This window comes from Lonchura striata, chromosome 6 (assembly GCF_046129695.1).
Source record: "Lonchura striata isolate bLonStr1 chromosome 6, bLonStr1.mat, whole genome shotgun sequence".
NCBI classification, from domain to species: Eukaryota; Metazoa; Chordata; class Aves; order Passeriformes; family Estrildidae; genus Lonchura; species Lonchura striata.
In genome coordinates, this window is record NC_134608.1 from 16,563,975 (window position 1) to 16,585,139 (window position 21,165).

Genomic DNA, 21,165 nt, shown 5'->3' on the forward strand with positions numbered 1-21,165 from the left:
ATGTCCAATGAATTCTATATGTAATAGGAACAGTTGTTTTGATTTGATCTCTAGAATTAATCCTTTTCACAACATTGAGGGGGAAGGAAGCTCACCTCATTCCTACTGTTAGGCAGCTTTCCCTTCATTGTGTTGTTGCTTTTGTTGTGCTTCAGAGATCTAATAACATTCCAAAGATATGCTTGTATGCATATGTCTGTGTAGGGCTGTGTGGGGATGTTGTTTATGAATGTATGTAAACAGCTGACCAAGGGTAGTGTGATTTAGGGGGCCTGGCATGTGACAAGGGGGAAGGAAGTTGAAGAAGTCAAAGACAAAACAATGAGAGTTGCAGTAAAAAGTAGGAAAAGAGCAACTAGAAGGTAGTGCAACAAACATTGTAATTGAGAGTGAATTGTTTGGGGGTGAAGAGATGCTGAACATGATTAAAGCTCAAGAACAAGATGCATATTAATTTACTTGAAAAGTGAATTAGAAAGTTGATACTGGTGTGATTAATTATGGTATATAAACATATGTTCTTTTCATTCCAGGAAGCATGGTCTAGAAGAACTTTATATTATACTTGGATGCCTTTTGATATTGTCAAATAAACAAATCGTAATGTTTTGCTTTTGTAGGAAGATGAAAAATTTCTGACAGACTTGTTTGCACAACTAACAGATGAAGCCACAGATGAGGAGAAAAGACAGGAATTGGTAAGAAATCTGTAAAATATGTGACAGTTACCACAAAGTGACATGTGAATCCTTTTGGTTTTTTTTTTCTTTTTACTTACTAAACTAGTATATTCCTGGTTTTCAGGTAAATTTTCTGAAAGAGTTTTGTGCATTCTCACAAACACTGCAACCTCAAAACAGAGATGCATTTTTCAAAACTTTGTCAAATATGGGCATACTGCCTGCACTAGAAGTCATATTGGTAAGTCATTTTAATTATTTGTCGTAACAGTTTTCAGAGAGATCTTCAGAGAGGCTTTTTTAAAAAGTAACTTCAGCACAAACTTCAGCAAGTGGTTTTGTTTTTCTTTGCTTCATTTGTCTTGTCCTAGCTTAAGTTTCAGAATGTTCAAAATATATTGTCCAGCTGTTGTCAAATTTACAGAGAAGTATGAGTTGACTTAGTTTTAGAATATGGCTTCAGCAATACTTGTGATTTGTGAGAACGAATTAAAGCTGTATGTTTTCTGGTTCTATTTAATCCTTTCAAGAAAACAAAATTATTTTATTTGACTTTTCCAGGGTATGGATGATGCACAAGTACGAAGTGCAGCCACTGATATATTCTCATATTTGGTTGAATACAACCCATCCATGGTACGAGAATTTGTCATGCAGGAAGCACAGCAGAATGATGATGTAAGTAAAGAGTCCTCAGGAATGGGTGTATTGTTTAGGAAATCACTGGGGTTTGAAATTACTGGTGTATATTTACAACTGTGAATTACATAAGCCCTAGTTTCAAATAAGTAAATTGGAATTTGGTAACAGGGCACTGAACTGCTGTGTTTTAAAGAGTTCTGTTAGGTGAGATGAGTTCACCTGTTCACAGATGCTTGTTGCATTGTAAAATTTCAGATTTGGCACAAGGGAGTAGCATTTGAATTGATTTTTTTTCCCCTCTTAGGATATATTACTCATTAACCTCATTATAGAACACATGATTTGTGACACAGATCCAGAACTTGGAGGAGCAGTGCTACTCATGGGTTTGCTCCGTACTTTAGTTGATCCAGAAAATATGCTTGCCACTGCCAATGTAAGTAAATACCTTCAAATGAAATTACATTTGATTTTTTAGGGTATTTGATTATATGTGTTACATTTTTTTTTTTTTTTCATTCCTTAGAAAACAGAAAAGACAGAATTCCTGGGTTTCTTCTACAAACATTGTATGCATGTTCTGACAGCCCCTTTACTGGCCAATACTACAGAGGACAAGCCTAGCAAAGGTGATGACACTCTGGATTTTGGGCACATTGAGACTGTTGAATGTCAATGTTTAGAATAATTGTCAAAGGACATTTTCCATCTAAAAAATTTGAGTCTGAGATTATGAAACATAGTTCAAAGTAAAATGCTGATTCAATATTTAGTTATTTGAATAATGCATAAGTGCAAAACTGCAGAGAGACCTGATTTAAGAAGTTAACAACATTTGCTGCAAATTTGGCTTTAGCAAAAAATAAAATACTTGTACAGTTTTTTAGGAACTCATGGGGCAGTTCCCTGACATAGACTTCTAAACATGTCTAAATTGTTTCTTAAGGTCAGGGATTACTAGAAATGTTGCAACATTTCCCCAGGGAAGGTGTGCTGAGTTTGAGAGCTGTTTCTATAGCAGACTAAGAAAGCAGAAATCAGTGATGAAGTAATTGTTCATGCTGACTACTAGCAGCAGTTCTTACTACAAGTGTTAGAAGACCCCGAGGTATTTCTTGCATAGTACTTTAGTTAAAAGGCATTATAGATTACATTTTTGGTGTAAACTTAAGTCAGTACTCTGCATCTGGGGCGATAGCTTATGATCAGGATTTGTAGACATCATAATGTGATTTGGTTAAATAAGCCTGACTACTCATGTTAGGGTTATGTTCTGTGCTCTGAAGCTTCAAACACCAATTTAAGAAAAATATAATTGGTTCCGTATTTTAAGAGTTTCCTGCCGTATCTGTATTCATAGAAAATAGTCAATCCATAACAAATTTCTTCAATTTCTGTTTTAAAGACTCAACATATTCTGCAGCATGTTCCATGAAATGTCTGTGGGAAAAGAAAAAAACTTGGAAATGTTTACTGGAGTGCAATTGGATATTTGAAGTTAGCTTCTGAAGGCAGTATTCCAGATACATTTAATTATTTTGGTTTTGTTTTATTGCAGATGATTTTCAGACAGCCCAACTCTTGGCATTAATACTGGAATTGCTAACTTTCTGTGTAGAACATCATACCTATCACATAAAAAACTACATTATTAACAAAGATATCCTGCGAAGGGTCCTCGTTCTCATGGCCTCAAAGCATGCTTTCTTGGCATTGTGTAAGTTTGAAAGCTAAGGAATAAAGTAGAATTTTGTAGATGTGAGCTGATACATATCTTTACTCTGCTGCAAAAAACTGTTCATAGATCATGACAATTTTTTACTGAATACAGAAATTCTGTGTTATAGTCTGTTTTTCTCATACTAGATTATAGTTATATCAGCTACTATTAGTAAATAATTTTGCACTTATGATACATTTTTATCCTTAAAAGAAGGATTTTGCTTCATCTCAGTGGAGATGGGAATTGAAGAAATGATATGTCAGTATTGAATATACTTAAGAGAACATTGTAAGTTTTGATGTTTTTTAGTAGAAATTATCAGAGGTACTTAATTACAGCTGTGACTACCTGACTGCATGAAACTGTATGGAAGTTCAGTGTGCTGCTCTTCAGACTGGTAGTTTCTTGAGCACGCTCAGCTCAGTAGTGTCAAAGCAGACTTAATTCTGGAGGCAAGTAGGAGATTTTCTCTGTAATTCTGTTGTGCACATAGAGTTAAAAACCCAAAGCCTTAAGTTGACTAGGCTGTACTATACAATAAGTACCTTTTACATTTTGTAACCAAATAACCTGTACACATGGTTGCTAGGCAAAATGTGCTGCCATGTGATACTGTACTTTCTTTTTATGCATGGACATTCTCTAACTTGTGTACACTTTGGAGTTCCAGAAAGAGATTTAAACTTGTTGTAAATCAAGCCTATGCCTTACTATCTGTGTGAATAAAAAGTCATTTACCAATTTTAAAATGAGATTATTTATATTCTATTCAGATAGAACTAATTAACTCCAAACATTTGAATAATAGGTTGATAAGCAAATTACTGAGCTCTTTTACTGAGAAAATGTTATACCTTTACCATAAGTAATTTTAAAAAATTGAAAATAGATTTTTATATTAGTAGTATTATAGTTAAACAATTCTATATGAATTCTCCAGTGAAGAAGAGAGGTGTTTTCATTTGTACAGTTATGATGGAGGATTTGTTTATAATAGAACAGGTAAGTAATCTTCAGCAGTGTAGTCAAGACTATTGAGAAGCAGAGAAGGACTCAAATGTATTGCTGTGTATGAACTGAGGCTGTAAATTGTCCTAACTAATGCTGAATAATTTCTGCAGTATTGTTTTTAAATTAAAACACTCCTTTTGGCAACACTTGTGTTTCAGGTGCCCTTCGTTTCAAGAGAAAGATAATTGGACTAAAGGATGAATTCTACAACCGTTACATAATGAAAAGTTTTTTGTTTGAACCCGTGGTCAAAGCATTTCTAAATAATGGTTCCCGTTATAATCTGATGAACTCTGCCATAATAGAGATGTTCGAATTTATCAGAGTGGTGAGTGCTATTATATGCTGAAAATAATGATTGCATTGTTTAGTCTTGTAATTCAAGATTACTTTTCTTTTTTCCTTTGCCCTAAATTATGCTATCATAATGGGACCATATGATATTGTTTTATATCACTGCTGCATATTTGTACATGTTTCTTCTTATATTCAAACAGTACCTTTCTTTACTTGAAGATTAAATTCACTTGATGCTGTACTCACAGTACCCAGACTTGCAAAGGCAGCACTAATCAAATTTCATCATGCAGATTGGATGGGCTTGTTATGACAGGAATGTAATTAGAAAATACTGCTGCAAACCCATCAAATTTAGCTGTGCTCTGTAATGTCAATTCAATGGAATATGGAATTATACAGAAGAGTTACCAATCTCCTTTGATTATTTTAATGGAGTGCTACCAAGTTCCTTGCATGGGAAGTCTCTTAAATATTCATGCCAGTTGGCTCTCTGCACAGTACTATTTCCTTGCTGTTGTTTGCATCCAGATTCTGTGAGGATGCTGTACAGACTGTAAATGTGGCAAATGGGGCCAAGCTAGGGTGCAGACAGTTGTGGAGGAGTAAGTCCCCATGCATTGCTACCTCTTGAAATCTGTAGTGTTGATCACCTCTTTTTTCTTTGTGTTGGGACTCAGGGTAATTCAAGAATTAGATGACCTGATCATCATGGAAGAGTTGATTGAAAACTGGTTTTGAAGCTATGAGAAAAGTTCACCTGTATAGGTGGTCATGACTTGTACAGTTGTGTATTGGGTTTGCAGTGGCAGCGGTGGGCAGTGGCTAAAGGAGTGGTTTCTATAGAAGCTGCTGGAAGCTTCCCCTGTGTTCAATAGAGCCAGTGCCAGCTGGCTCCAAGATAAATGTGCCACCGGCTGAGGTCAGAGCAGAGATTCCCCTGCAGCCCGTGGTGATGTCCACGGTGATGGTGATGTCCATGGTGAGGCAGCTGTCTCCCTGTAGCCCACTGGAGGTCTGTGGTGCAGCAGAGATCCACCTGCCACCTATGGAGGACCCCAGGCTACTAGAGCAGGTGGAGGCCTGAAGGAGGAGGCTCTGACCCCTCGGGAATCCTGTGCTGGAACAGGCTCCTGGCAGGACCTGTGGCCCTGTGGAGAGAGGAGCCCACACTGGAGCAAGTTCACTGACAGGATTTGTGACCCCACAGGGAACCCTTGCTGGAGCAGCTTGTTCCTGAAGGACTGCACGCCGTGCTGTCTATCAGTATAAAAATATCTCAGTTACAGTGGAAAGACATTTTAGGATTGAGTTTGATATAGTTTTTTTCAGGCTTAAGGTTCTGTAATGTTTTGAAGGAGGCACTGCTAGAAAATATATGTTGTTTTGTTTATCAAATACTTGAGGCTCTAGATTTTTAATTAAACTTAAATACTTATATACTCATTTTTGCATAAGTTAATTAATACATTCTCATTTCAGATACTTTTTATATTGTATTAAATAAATCAATTGAATGAAAATAAGTCACTTTATGTTTTTTCTTTTTGTAGGAAGATATAAAATCATTAACGGCTCATGTAATTGAAAATTACTGGAAGGCACTGGAAGATGTAGATTATGTGCAGACATTCAAAGGACTGAAACTACGATTTGAACAACAAAGGGAAAGACAAGATAATCCAAAACTTGACAGGTAAAATACGCTAAATGCTCTTAATAGCATATTGGTGCTTTAATTCTCTTACCAGACTATTGGTGGGTTGTTCTCTTATTCTGGAAAATATAGATAATTTAGACTCCTGCTTGCATCTCAAGCCTTGCTGAATGTACTTGATTAAAAGTGTGATTTTCAAATATGTTGCTACAGACTTTTCATCAGCTTTCAGCAAACGTTAGTTGCTGGACATCCAGTCATAATGCTAATTTATTGTATCTTAAACTTATGTGCACTACTTCAATGAGGCTGGAAGCCTACCAAGTATTTGTACCAAGTTGATTTGTTTAAATAACAGATTTCCACTGCTGATCTGAAAGACTGTCAGTTGTGAATTACCATTCTGTAGATTTTTCCTTGAAAAATGTACACATCAGATCTCCTTTCATTTTAGTTGTGGGAGTAGATATTTAGATAAGCTTTTTTAAAATGCCTGAGGACTAGAACATAGAAAGAAATTTTCAGAGAATGCTTTTTTGTCCCTGTTAGATTTGCTGATGGAGTAAAAAGCAATCTGATGCAAAGCTTGAATTGCTCTTTCCGTTTGCCAGAGCAAAAGTTCCTTTCCTTAGTACACCGTTCCTCAAGGTTAAAAGGTTGAGATATATAAAAATAGGAAGTTTAGGCCTTTTTACTCAATTTATTTTTGCTTTATGTCTAATTTCATTAAAACAAAATGATTGCTTGTGTGAACAGATGAGTTACTCTTAAGAATTGTTAGCAAGATCTGTTCTTGTTTTGCTGTCTTGAATTAGTTTGAAAACACGTAAAAATACAAAGGTTTGCAATAGAGAATGATCTGCTGGTGTTTTTATTGCTATGCAATGTATGGATCTGTAAGCTGTCACTGAGTGTCACGTAGAAGTTTTATTATTAATATAAATTGATTTTTGAATCTACACTTTTAAAAACCTCCTGTTCTACAGCATGCGCTCCATTTTGAGAAACCACAGGTACAGAAGGGATGCAAGAACCCTGGAGGATGAGGAGGAAATGTGGTTTAATACTGATGAGGATGATATGGAAGATGGAGAGGCAGTGGTGCCCCCTTCTGACAAGCCTAAAAATGATGAGGATATTATGGACCCTATCAGCAAATTCATGGAAAGAAAAAAATGTAAGTAATGAAAAGATGAATGGCATAACTTGTATTATTCAGTCCTGGTGCAATTAAGGATTTGCATGTGTTTATTTTGAAACTGCAACATCAATTTGGTAGACCACATATTAAAAAAGTTTTGTTGTCTTTAGAGGCAGAATTATACAAAATGTGTTTTAGAGTTCTTAAAGCATTTGAATTAAAATCTTATCTGATAGTCAAGCTTTTCAGTGTCTTATTTGGGCTATAATTAAATATTATGTGTAAATTCAAAATTTTGTACCTAAATGTTCAGGTGATACCATTGGTAGAACAAAAGTGTTCGTTCCTGGTCACTGACAACCGCTAGTAGGTAGTACAGTAGTAAGGAAAAAGTCTAATGATGACTTACTTAACTGAGTTATACATAAAGTATTAAGCCTTTTACCAAGCAGTGAAGTGATTTGTAATTAAGTGTTTCACTCAATAATACTGCTTTATTTTTGCCTTTTTTTTTTAATATCCAGTGAAAGAGAGTGAAGAAAAGGAAGTTCTTCTGAAAACTAACCTTTCAGGTCGTCAGAGCCCAAGTTTCAAGCTTTCTTTTTCTAGTGGTACAAAATCCAACCTTACCAGCCAGTCATCAGCAAGTAATCTGCCTGGATCTCCTGGGTCCCCTGGGTCTCCAGGGTCCCCTGGCTCACCTGGATCAGTTTCTAAAAGCACATCTCAGATGGCAGCTATTACAACTAAGGTAATTTTGAATGGTTGTAGGTTGACTTTATTGTTACAGAGTAGGAGTTTGCTTTTGCATCTCGCTGAAGTTTGTGTGAGTCCCAGCAAGTTAAGCAGTAATGAACTGTCTGGTTTGTGTGTACTTCTTGTCTGACCTTCAGCATTTTTAACAAGATCTGCTGTGTATAAAAGAAATAAAAGCTTTTTTAATGCCCAGACTGGTCAAGTAGGAAGCATGCCATTAGTTGCTCTTAGTAGTGATGTTTACAATGAAATACAGACAACACTGCACTTACATTAAATTGCACAGGGATATTTAACAGATAAAAATAAATATTTTGGAAACATAGCCAAATTGTGGGAGATACCACAATGTTCTGCACATCCATGGAGGATTTCTACTATCACCATTTTAATATTGTTCAGAATTCTGTAACTGACCTGTGTGGATGAAATAAATTGCATTGGATGGTGATTGCTGTAAGCCAGAACAATTTTTAATACCCAAGTGTGACATTTTTACCTTTCAACTAACTTATAGTTTTGATTTGGATCATTCTGCAGTAGAAGAAGAAAGCCATTTTAAAAGAGCATCATAACTTAGAGTGAATATCCAAAACTAGCATTTTTAAATACATTTTAGGACCCTATTGGATTTTATTAGATTTTGAATAAAAATGTTTGAACTGAATCAGGAGCGTGACTGCTATTTGCCCAGCACTGGAGGGCAGATAAGGTAATGTTGATACAGCATAGTTCAGATAATGAGAATTTGTTTTCATAACAAGTGTTTCCATTTCTGAAAGGTGGGGTATGTATGTCAGTTGTCAAATAGTCTTGCAATAACACTGATTCATCCTTGTTTTGTAATGCTACCATACTGCTTGTTCACCTAACTTCTAGTGAAGGTAAATGGGGGTTTAGGGTTTGGAGTTTTTTTCCTACTCAACATGGCTGAAGAATTTCTATTTGGATTGCATTCTCTTGAAAACACCTGGATCAGAAGAGTTTGGCTGATGGAAGAACCTCAGGACACTTCATCTGAATACTTCTGTGAAGGAAACTCCTTGCATAATCCAAGAGTTAGTCAAGTGCTTTTTAAAAGGGATGGAATTGGCTTGCAAAACCATTGAGTCTATTAGAGGTTTTTCTCTCCCAGATAGTGTAATTCCATGAGTCTGAAATTGAGTCTTTACATATGGAATATATTGGATACCATATTGATTCCATAAATTCAAGTAGTGGTGACAAAAGAAAAATGTTCAGGTTACAAAAGGGAACATGAAGTGCAGTGAAAAACACTCCTGGATTCAGGCAGAAGGTATCTTAACTTCTTTCAGAGTAAAACATACCAGTCACAAACTAGAAACAGTGTTGAAATTGGGTTTTTCATTAGTTACCTGATGTTGTTGCTTTCGCTGTAGTGTACTCAGTGTTATGTGTATGTGACTGTACAGAATATGTGTAATTGGTTTTCAAGTTGTGTTTTAGTATACAGTTGACTGAAGTGTTCTGATTTCGGTGTCCATTATTAGGCACCTGAATAAGTAATAGGGTCTTCGATGCTTCATAAATTGCAACATAGTATGGTTAGGGGAAGTTTCAGAAGTTCATGCTGCTTCTTCATTGGTCCAGAACTGCCTAATCTTAAATTTGTGGGTATTTGCAATACAAGAGAGTTTTTTAATGATACTAGATACATTTTCATTTTCAGCTGACAAGTTACTTAAACTTTGTAACCTGTACACATCATTCAGTTATATTATTCAGAAATATTCTTTTCACTACATACTTTAACTTTTGTGAAAACAAACTGTGTTCCAAAAGTATAATAATTCAGAAATTGAAATTGAAGGGTATTCTATATTTGTTTTTGAAGTGCTTCCAGATTGCTCAATGCAGTCAGGTGTGCTCAGTAAAAATAAGCTATGTCTTTACACATGGAGCTGCAGTGACACTTAACAAAGTCATGTGACTTTTTGGCTTTACTTAAATTTCAGCTGACAATATTTCCTGCTGGATAGGTAAAACCCCACTTTGGATTTATTCATTTAAACATTTCTCAGATAATGTAATTTTCATTCATACTGAAGGATTTATTTTTATTCTGCATGATTTTATTAAAAATGTTCTGAACCAGTTTGCTTATGGCAATATTCTGTGCAAACATCATGTTACAATGCAATAATGAATTACCAATGTACAGACATTCTCTTAATTATAATAATTGTGTCTCTTTGTAGGGAGGCCTCGTTGGGCTTGTAGATTATCCTGATGATGATGAAGAAGATGATGAAGATGAAGATAAAGAGGAAACTTTACCTTTGTCAAAGAAAGCAAAGCTTGAGTCATCATAATGGCAACTGCTGAAGATTACCAGTTGGGGAAGGATTTTTTTCCAAAAACAAAACAAACCCACAGCAAAGCAGCAATCTTTTGTGAATTACTGTGTATGACACAGATCAACCTATACAAATGGATTTCTGCCAATCAAGTGCCAATTCAAAGGAGCAGAAGAAGGAGAAATACTTCATTTAGGGGAAAGACTTATGCCTTTGAGATCTCCAGCTTGGACCACGTTGCCCTTTTCTCAGGGAAGGAAATGGAAAACAAAACAAAACAAAACAAAAAAAAAAAAGAAAAAAAAAAAAAAAAAGGAAAAAAAAAAGCCAAGAGGGCAGTTTTGTTAGTGGAACTCTGGATTGGCTGATCAGTTGCTACAATCAGAATATGCTTTCTTGGACCATGTATGAGACTTCTGAAGAAAAGGCGGGTTTTGCCATAATTCTTCGCTAGTTAAGAATGCCAGCAGTTTCTTTGTATAAAAGAGACCTGCCTTTGAAATCGTACATTCTGAACATTTTACTCGAGCTACAACAGGTTTTAAAAACCTCTGCGGGGGAGGGCTGAATATAAAGTTTCCTCTTTTTTTTAAATCTGTTCCCTTTGCCCTCTAAACTGCAGATTTTTTTTTTTTTTTTTTGAGGCGGGGGATTTGTTTGTCCCTTCTTGATTAAAGATTGAGTGGAATTCTAGATGTGGTCACTTTTGTGTCATATTTTTTTTTTGCCCCCCTGAGTGTATGCTTAGTTGTTGAGTATATATTTGGGACCATTAAAATTTTTTGATGTAATATAATCTCACTGTTGTGCTGGTACCTGTTTCACACTGTGTAATTTTGTTCTGCATCACAGATCTTAATATGTTAAGGATTTTATGGAAGATGGTATCGTTTTTATTGGAGAAAAAAATCTTGCAACAATGTGCATAAAAGCAATACTATTTTGTGACTGAATATTTTATATTAAATTTTACAGCAGCACCCGTTGAGAGAAAAATCAGGGAAATAGTATGAAATAAAAAAAAAAATAAACATATAGGTAGGAAATTAGTATTCCAAAGAGACTGAAATTTCATAATGCAGAACAGTGATGGTAACTAACTCACCAAAATGCAAGATGGACGAATTAGGAATGCCAATATACTGACTTATTTGACTTAGAAAAATAAAAAAGAAATAATTAAAGCTGAAGGAAAATGGCATTAGTGGTATTCTTTAAAAATCTCTGATTCCCTTTGGAATACCAGTTTTCATGAATAAAAGATGGTTGTAGAATAAACTTTTTACAAGGATGCCATCTTTTGAAATTTATTACAATACTCAGTTGAAAAACAGCAATTAACTTGGTCTAAATCAAATTACCACCTTCTTTCCCCTTTTCCCAAAAGTCTAAATAATACTAATTTGAAATCAGGCATTATATCCTGCTTCCTTACAGAAGATGGCTTTGCACAGCAGTGCTTTCTATGAAGGGTTATTTATTCAGTTCCTTTCTTACATCTCTTTTCAAGAGCTGATTTCTTTTTGGGCATTCAAAGCACGGTGTTGCAACAATTATGATGTTTAATACATAAATGTATCAATACAAACAGAAATAAGAGAAATGAGAATCTGAGGCAGCATCACAGGTGATCACACCCAAGGGTAGGTGAGCACTTTGTTTCTGAACGTTGTAGATGGCGTGGCAGTTTCTGTGCCAACCACAAAAGGCAAAGCTTCAGTGGTTGGGCTTTGTGAGTACATACCAGCCAGTTTGGATTTAAATAAAAGTGTGCATTAGGCAGAAATTATTAGCCATCTCCTTCTCAAAGAGTTCATTTGTGATCACTTTCTAAGGTTGAGTTTTTACAATGTATTTGAAATGTCTGTGATAGGGCAATTCTCAGCAGTTTTATAGAGGCCAGGAGTTATGCACATGGTCACTACAGGATTAGACACAATCTGCTGCTGCATGGGATTTCCCATGGGCTGAGTCCCCATGCTGTTGCAACAAACTGTCTGAAACTTGATTTTTGCAACTTTGGTGTCAGAGCAGACATTGTAACAAGGAAATCTGCAATTTTGCAGGTTTTTTAATTAGTCAGAACCTAAATCCGGCTCAAGCTGTCAAACTTTTCTTGAGCATAAAGCTCTCAAAATTTATCCATACAAGTTATCTGCAAGTCTTTTAGGCTCTATCTTATGAAATCATTCTTCTGGGTTGATCAAAGGTACACTTTTGTTAAAGATTTTTTCTGTTCCTTTAGCAATCAAGTGCTTCAATCTTGTGATGTTTGATGCTGCAGTCTTTCAGACTTTTGGATACTTTCATAATACTTGTAGGAATCTTGGACTTTGAAACATTACATTTAACAGTGAGTATTATGCTGAAGTTACTGGGCTTGGTCAAAATAATAATGAAATCAGGAACTTTGCAAGTTTTTATATTTTTATGAAGCTCTAAAACACTGGTAAAACATTAGGCTGTACGTTTTTTAATGCTGTCTAACTTGTGGTTAGATGGTTAGTTGTCTTCCCAGTTATCTAATGCTTGTAGCCTGACAGGACGTGTCTGCACTGATATAATATATTCATGGAAGTTGATATGGTGGGTATACTCTTGCTCAGTGATGTTCACTTGTATTCATGGAAATCTTGAAATATATTTTAGGGGAAAAATACTGGGATTGCAATGGATAATTTTTTTTTTTAAGGGTGGGTTTGAGTTTATAGGTGCAAGAAATTATGTTAGGAAACAGTATCTGTTCTAGATCTTTCTTTTGGCTGATTTTTAAAACCATTGTCCTCATCCCATGAGACCTGCATGTATGTTGTACTAAGCGTGGCTCAGTCATCTTAATTGCATTTTAATTGTGCCCTGAAGTATGGTTTACAGGGCAAACCCTTCAGTATTTACAGACAAGAGCCAGGGTGTTTAAATCATTTATACAAGCCCCTCTGTTCCTTCAGTGGCTGAAAGACTTGATGCTCATTCCTTGGATGAACTTCCAATCTTTGAGCCTAGACTTATTGGGAATACCAAGACAGAATGTATATGAACTACCTGGTCCCTCAAGGAACCCACACACTAATGAAAGTAATTCCAGGTGATCTGGAATATTCCCAAATTTTCTTCTAATGTGTGCAGAGTGTGGCTGCATTCAGGTTAACACTGCACATCACCACAAAAGAGTTCTGTTCATGAAGGTGAAAGGATCTAAATCCTGGTGTATCTAAACAGTGAGTTGTCCCTAGAATGTGCTGTTTGTAATGTGCCTGCTTGGCAACAAAGCTCAGGGCATTCATTCAGTCATCTCAGCCCACCCAGGTGAGGCATCATGTTCTCATGGAATTAAGTGCCAAGTAGGTCCAATGCTTCTAATGTGCTAAGGACGGAACAGTTCAGATCAGGTTTGCCTGTTTTTGCATCCCTGCAGAGGTGTTTAATTGCAGAAGTGATGGGGCTCTGTTCTCGTGTTGCTGCTGTGGTGCTGTTAGGCAGGCAGCTGCCTTTTCAACCCAGCACAATGAAGTTGGTTGCCTTGCTAAATGATGTTTCCTGGCATCTGCAGAGTGGCCACTGAAGTTCAGCCTTACCCCTCTCAACCATTTCACAGCTGCAGAGGCATCCTGGAGCAGTGCTGTGGATGCCAGAGCAGCACTGCAGTTCCCCTGCCTTGAGGACAACCACTTCCATTCCAAGTAAGATGTGAAAGCAGGAGACAAGATGGGTCACCCATAGCCTACATGTAAAACCGAGCAAGCATTCAAAGAAGAGAAGTTGCTACAACTGAAGTGTTTCTAGAGAAGTTGTCCGTGTGCATGTTTTCCACCACTTAGTCTTTCTGGAGTCCAGAAGAAATGCTGGAATATACAGCTCATAGTTCAGTTCAGAGGGGAGGCAGGGCATTTGGGCATGCTGCAGATACAGGAAAACCTCCTGTGGGAGAGCCTGTAATGCCCACCTTCAGTCAGAGCCATAATTGAATGTCTTAATTCATGTCAGGGAGACATGACTTACTGTATTTTAGGTTTGTCTTGTACAGAGCCAGGAGCTGAATTTAACTCTTGTGGGTCCCTTCCAACCCTTGATATTCTGTGGTTCTGTTCTGTGTTTCTGTTCTATGGTTCTCTCCTATGATTTTCAGGCTACCTGATGAGTTTGTAGATTTGATACTGCTCTAGTTTCAACCACATTCACTGGAGTATGAATCTTGTGAGGGCTTAATATAAATAGAACAACTGAAAGGTGAAATGAACCCCTGTGGGCTGCTGGGGAAAAAGGCAATTAAAAAAGGGAGGGGGAAGATGCCATCTTCTGTATGTCAGTTGTATTTATAAACAATGTAAAAATAATATATAAATCAGTAGGTAAAGTTAGAAAAGCAGAATGTTACTGGCAAATGATCAAAATAGCCATTGATTTAAGGTGACCTTAGAGCTATACCTGTGGCCTTGCTGTGCACTGTAGAATGTCTCAGGGATGTACAGTATCTGTCTCAGGACTCTGAAATGGCTCCATTGAACAACTGCTAAGTGGTTTAGGTTGAGCTCTAGAAATTCTCTGGTACAGGGTGGAACTGTGTTCATGAAATGTACATCTTAATACAGAAGGGGGGTGATTTGGGCCAAATAGCACTGATCTTCTAAGTACGTGTAAATGAAGTGCTTGAAGATACTGTAGGTGGGCTGCCCACCTGAGAGGGCTCAGCAGCATTCCCTGGCTAGTGTACCAGTGTGGGTTAGTATTCCTTCTGAAATACACACATCCCAGAGCCCACACATCATGCTCCCAAGTTTTTGGACAAGGCTAATCTTTTCTTGTGTCTGGCAGCTTGCAGCATCCTACTGGCCTTTGTAAAATATATAGCAGAGTATGGCATGGGGCTGATGTAGATCAGGAAGGGAGGCTGTACCAGTACAATGTGTGTGATTCTCTGCTTTTTGGATACCCCAGCTGCTACTACATCAAATAGTGATAGAACCGAGTTATGCTAATTGGTAATATGCCTACAGGTCTTGCATCAGAGTATAAAGACAGGAATGAGATGTGAATAGCCAAGTTTAAAAAATTGAGTTGAACAGTATTACCACCACAGGAGAGTCCTTGTGTGCTCTGCAGCGAGTCTGCAGTCACTCCAGCATCTGTGAAATACCAGTGTTATAATGCAAACAGCAATTCTCTAAAGCATCTGTAATTATAAAGTCTCACTTCTAAGGGAGTAAGTCAAGTCCATATGATTTAAAGTCAGTTTCTGTCCACACTGACCTTCGCTAAATAACATTAAATTTTTATATAATTCAGCTAGAATTAAAGTCACCTTCTGTGTTTCTGCACATTAAGTAAGTGCACATGAACATAAAGTACTGACCTCCAGTTTTTACCATAATCTTTTCAAACAGCTATATCTAACTCTATCACTGGACAGCCTTAGTTTTGTGCCTTCTGTCACAACCCCTCAAAACTGGAGGGGTCTTTCATTAGTTCTTCAAATTCTTCCCACATCTGTGACTCTTGCACACAGAAGTGAATTTGGGGTGCTATTTGTGCAGGTAGCAGGGTGACAAATTTCCTCATTGCCATATTGTTCACTGTTCCAAGAAATGGCTCTTGCCCTTAGTAGGTGTCAGAGGTGGTGTCCCAGCCCTGCTGCCATCTACCTCCCTGCTGAGGCTTTGTTTACTTGTCCCTGGAATGTTTTCCTTCCACATGAATTTACACCTTCCTTCAACTCTAGCCAGCCTAAGTATTTCCCAAAGCTGCTTATAAAACTTTTGGCTTGCCTATTATTTTTACCTCACCCCCAGTGTCATTGATACAGATATCAATACGCTCTTGTAAACTAAAGTGGCAAAACAGCAGTTTGAAAACCTGAAATTCCCAGAAGTGCTGGACCTTCAAAATCACATTCTGTTTTTATAAGGACATTTGCTAGTTATGATTGATAGGAATTGATACTTATTATTTCAAATATTTTTCATATTTATAAAACATAATCAAAAGATGTTTTATTTAATATATTTTAGTTTGTTCTGTGTTTTCTATGCTTCCCTATTTTTCCTTTAAAGCAGTCAATATCCATTCCTAATGTAGTCCTACTGGTTCTTTTTTTTTGTCTCATGATTCCCAGTTAGTGCTGCTGGTGTAGTTCTTTTCTTCAAAGCAAGAGAAACTGAGAAACATACACGGCAATCTTCTGCCTGGGGTATGTTCCTGCCCTGATGAGAACACAAGGTTTTGGGTAAGGTGCCCAAGTGTTTACACCATTATTCTCTTCAGTAATCACCTTCTCAACAGACCAGGTTGTGTTCTTAAAAGCTGCAAGACGCCTTCCCCTTGCTGCCACTGCTTCCAAGGACAGCTTTCCTGGTTTGCTGGACGTGAAGTTTCCACCCTGCTGTATCTCATGAGCTCACCGCATTAGATCACCAGGATCAGCCTTTGCTTAGCACCTCTTCAGGTGATGGATCTAAGTAAAATTAATTTATTCTCTCTTCTTGCAGGCCCATGGTTATTCCTCCACTGCTGTGACACTCATTGCCTCTCTGAAGGGTTCAAGTCAAGGAGGTTATGTCACCATTTTGTGCTTGCCTGGGATGTTGAGTACTCCTACTTTACTTTCAAGTTCATGCAAAGAGTCATAAACCACTGGTGCCCCTTCATCCCCTCCCCATATCTTTTGCTTGTATTAACTTTATTGTTTGCCTTGTGTATTTGACTCTCCATTTTCTGTGGACTTAGAGGTTTATGAGATATTTATTCTGCCCAAACTCTCTCTCTTTGTATTTTAGGTTCTGTATTATGTTAGTCTCTTCGGGAGCCTAAGCAACTGGCTTACATTTCAGCAGTGAACAAACATGTGCTGAAGGTTAATTCTAGGGGTTTTTTGGGACTTTCTCTCTGAACGTTTCAGATACCAGCCATAGACTGTAAATCACCAGCATCCCGCTCCCCAACCCACCCACCCCCCACCCCTGCATTCAGATTGAGGCACATTAACAAATACCTCTAGGGTTTTGTTTGTGTTTTAATAGCACATACAGGTTTGTTTCTTTTTACTCTCATTCAAATTTCTTTACCACTTTGTCTAAACAAAACAATATTGAAAACATCATTTCAGAATCGAATATTGCGAGGACCAAAGCTATCTTCTGACCACCTTCTCTTTCTCCCGGCACACATTGTTTACAGCTCCAGTCTACATAAAGCATCTTGCTCCATAGCTGGGAAGGTGGTTGATGAACAGTCAAGTCATATTTACAAGAAAGCTGCTTAACGATAGTGCCAAGCAAAGGAGGCGAAAAAGCTCTTTCCTGATTACCATGAGTTTAACTCTTGTATTGTAACCTCATGAAATATGTTATTCCCATCCCTCAGCAACTTACACTTCAGACAGCAGATGAATGGTGGAGCTTTGTTGATGGTTGTACTCGTTGCTAGGGGATAGTTTGAGGGGGGTGAATCATGCCATTTACAGTCAGCCTAAAGGAGCATTTGGAAATGTTTGAGCTTAGAAAGTTCACTCCGTAGTCTGTCCTTGGAAATTGAGTGCTTTGTGGCTGTGAAAACTGCTTTAGAAATAGACATGATGATAACGAAGGCTTGTACCTATGTAGGTGTCTTAAATCAGAGTTCTGGTGCTTCTTAGTTGTTTGATAACTATGTTCTTAGTTAAAAGCTGACCATGTGAAATGGTATCAAAACAAAATTATTGCAAATGACATTAAATAGTACAAATTTTCATCATTGTTTTACTGTAAGAAGCATGATTTCTAAATGCAATTGCTTGTACGTGTCTGGACCTGAACTTTCTTGGATATATTAGTTGGTATTTGTTTTATCTGCTCTGGACAGGCAGCAGCTTCAGGTACCATCAGAAAGGAGAACTTGGCCTGTAGTAGGTAGGTGAGGTTTTACAAGATACATCTGCGGTGGAACACAAGGTGGGTGAATAAAAGCGCTCTCCCTATAAATGCTGAGGCACAGTGTGGAGAGGACGTGGAGGAAGCACACACCTGGGGCTGACAGGAATGACACAGAATTGCGGAGGGGAAGCCCCTGCGCACGCATTCTGGTGTTTTGCCCAAGCCGGGCAGCCTGCCCTCCGCCCCGCCGCCTCCGGGGCGGCTCTGGCGGGGCCGGGCAGGGCCGGGCTCGTTCCTGCCCGGGGCAGCCGCGCTCCGCCGCCCTCGCCGTGCGCCCGGGGGCTTGAGGAGACTCCCAGCTACTCCGCATTTCCCAGCGTGCGTCCCCGCGCCCTGCAGCCCTTCGCAACAGCGCGTCCCCCTTGCCCCGTGCGTGTTGAAACAGCTTACTACATCAGTGCTCCCAGCGCATTTCAAAGCAATTTCAAAGCAAGAAAAATGTCACTGCCCGCTGCTGCTTTTCTGCCCGCTGCTGCGCTTTGCTTTCGGCACCCGACCGAGCGCGCAGCCGCTTCCCGCGCCGCCGCCAGAGGGCGCCCGGCCCCTGCCCGCCGTGGCCGAGCCGGCGGCATCCGCGTTCCCGAGCGCGTTCCCGAGCGCGTTCCCGAGCGCGTTCCCGAGCGCGTCCGGTCCTGCCGCTGCGGCTGCACCTCCAGCGCCCGTCTCCATACTGCCTGAGGCCAAATATTTCCTGTAACACAGGCAATCACCTCGAATAACGCGTGAGCATTTGGCAGCTAACAGCATCCCCAGGAACGTTTCCTGGATAAGAAATTCCGTGCTACATGGTGCGCCCTCCCTTTCAATTGTCTCACTACTGGCAACATCTGTTTCGGACTATGCAGCTGTTGCTTCTTTTCGTCCTAAAAACGAGTTGCATCCCAGTTGTGGAAAGTGGGAAAGCAGTCTTGCATCTGTATTCTGTCTTCTGTGAATAGCTCTACATAGTTTTCAAATACTAAGTTGTTTTGCTTTTGATTCCATTAATTAACACTCACATCTGTTGTAAGCACTGCAGTAAATGCTTTGAAAATTTATTTAATGAAATCTTTCCACAAGACAGGAAATCATAAGGCTTTGAGAAATCAAAGTATGGCAGTCCATCTCTCTGAAGTGTTGAGAAACTATTAACCATTCTTTTTCTCTCCGTGGCTGTTACACTCAAAAGCATACTTATTTCTCCATCCAGCTACAACAGATGGTTTACTTGCAAAACTTCCTTCTTTTCAGGTCCCGAAAGGACTGGACTACATGATTCACATAGTAAAGGGTTAATTTAACCACTTGTGCCCTCCTGCTACATCCTCTCAAGAAACTGAGCAAAAGAGCTCGTAAACAAGTTGCAATTCACATGTACCAGGGTAGCAAGTGGGAGTTACCTGTCCCCATCTACAGGGCTGCCTAAAATAAGGATCTACACGAAACAGATCATTAAACCCGATCCTCAGTGGGACAAACAGGCCCCTACAATGAACACCAGTGTCTATCATTTAGTAATAGTTTGCTTGCAAACTGCTCTGGTCCCTCAGGCACAACAACAGATGTCTCTCCCTCAGCTAATGCACAAACACACGTGTACCAAATCCCTTACGAAAAACACATATCGAAGGCAGGTGGTTAATAATAACCATAATTTCAGATGTCTCAACCGACTGTGCAAGATCCAAAACTTATTTTGTGAGTTCAGTATGATCGAACAAGAAATAGGCAGAATACACTAAGAAACAGATGATGAACAAAGTGATAAATACCAGAGACAATTACGTCTGCGAAAAGTAGAGCAAACTGTCGAACAGAAATCCTGACACCGCCAAGCCCCGCTATGTGACACCGTGCATTACACTGTTCAGCTTCATGGCTAAATTACTTCTCTTCAGGTTCTGAGCCTGGGATAAACAAAGCGGCAATCATCCAGATTACCTATCGTTATTTATTTCCCGCACTGAAGAGGGAGGGGATGAATTCTGCCCCGCAGGAGAGCAGCGGGCGCGCCGGTGGCGCTGCGGCGCGGACGGGCTGCGGCACCTGCCCCGGCCCGCGCCGGGCTGTGCCGCTCGCCTCGCTCCGAGCTTCCCTCCTCCTCCTGCGAGCTGCACCGAGGGCTCCACGCGGCACGTCCAGGAGCGCCCCCGCGAAGTACTTTGTAGGGGATTTCGTGCTTTTTAAAGCGTAAACTTCGGACCCGCGCGCTCCCGCTGGGCGCTGGCGCCGCTCCCAGCGGGGCAGGGCGCGGCGCCGGGCGGCTCCCGGCAGGTACAGCCGCCCCCGGCGCGGCCCCGCGGGCGAGTGTGCCGGCGAGGCCGCGCATCACCTCGGCTACGGCGGGACCGGGGCCGCCCCCGCCGGGCGGGCCGAGGCCGCTCTCGCCGCCGCGTGCGGACGCTGCCCCGACCCCACACCGCGGCCCGCCCCGCGGCCGCCCGGGGCCGCCGCCCATTGGCCAGCGCCGGGCCCCTCGCCGCTCCCATTGGCCGCGGCCGCTGTCTGTCACGCCGCCGCCTCCGCCCGGGTCTAATTGCCGGGGCTCGGGCGCGCCCCAGCGCAGGTACCAGGGCGGCCGGAGCGGGGCGGCTGGAGCGGGGCGCTCGGAGCCGTCCCGGCGGAACTCCGCGCCTGTGCTCCCGGCCGCCGGGCGTTCGTCGCGGTGGCTGCGCTCTCTCCTCTCCCGGCGTGGTTCGCTTTTTCCTGGAGAACCTCTACTTTAGACCGCGGAGCGAGCTCGGCGGGGGAAGACCGGCCTGTTGCCGTGGGGAGGAGGGACCGCGGGGGCGCGATGCGCCGCGCATTGTTCGCCCTGTAGGCAGCGCCCGGCGGGCAGCGGGCGGCGGGCCATGGGCTCCGCGCCTTTGTCTCCCGCCTGAGCCAGCCCCGAGCCGCAGCCTCCCGCCGCCGCCCTAGCCCCGGCGACATGGACGTGACCGTCTCCGAGCTGCTGGAGCTCTTCCTGCAGAGCCCCTTAGTGACATGGGTGAGCAGAGCGGGGATGAGGGGGCAGCCCTGCCCTGCCAGGGCAGGCTGGGTCCGGCCGCCATCCCC

The 21,165-nt window shown here is 40.5% G+C and overlaps 2 protein-coding genes across 4 annotated transcripts in view; both read left to right on the forward strand.

Moving 5' to 3' along the window:
- Positions 1 to 11,160, forward strand: part of PPP4R3A (protein phosphatase 4 regulatory subunit 3A) — a 41,372-nt gene extending 30,212 nt beyond the window's left edge. The window contains exons 5-15 of the mRNA XM_021531945.3: positions 621 to 698; positions 805 to 921; positions 1,242 to 1,358; positions 1,627 to 1,758; positions 1,849 to 1,951; positions 2,881 to 3,039; positions 4,215 to 4,384; positions 5,907 to 6,049; positions 6,997 to 7,187; positions 7,676 to 7,902; positions 10,127 to 11,160. Of these exons, the coding sequence (XP_021387620.1) occupies positions 621 to 698; positions 805 to 921; positions 1,242 to 1,358; positions 1,627 to 1,758; positions 1,849 to 1,951; positions 2,881 to 3,039; positions 4,215 to 4,384; positions 5,907 to 6,049; positions 6,997 to 7,187; positions 7,676 to 7,902; positions 10,127 to 10,240 (1,551 nt within the window). The 3' untranslated portion in view covers positions 10,241 to 11,160. The remainder of the gene's footprint in view (positions 1 to 620; positions 699 to 804; positions 922 to 1,241; positions 1,359 to 1,626; positions 1,759 to 1,848; positions 1,952 to 2,880; positions 3,040 to 4,214; positions 4,385 to 5,906; positions 6,050 to 6,996; positions 7,188 to 7,675; positions 7,903 to 10,126) is intronic.
- Positions 11,161 to 20,683: 9,523 nt separating this feature from the next.
- CCDC88C (coiled-coil and HOOK domain protein 88C) overlaps positions 20,684 to 21,165 on the forward strand; it is a 93,734-nt gene continuing 93,252 nt past the window's right edge. For all 3 annotated transcript variants that reach the window (XM_021531941.2, XM_021531943.2, XM_021531942.2), the window contains exon 1: positions 20,684 to 21,097. In XM_021531941.2, coding sequence (XP_021387616.2) covers positions 21,038 to 21,097 — 60 coding nt within the window. In that variant the 5' untranslated portion in view covers positions 20,684 to 21,037. The remainder of the gene's footprint in view (positions 21,098 to 21,165) is intronic.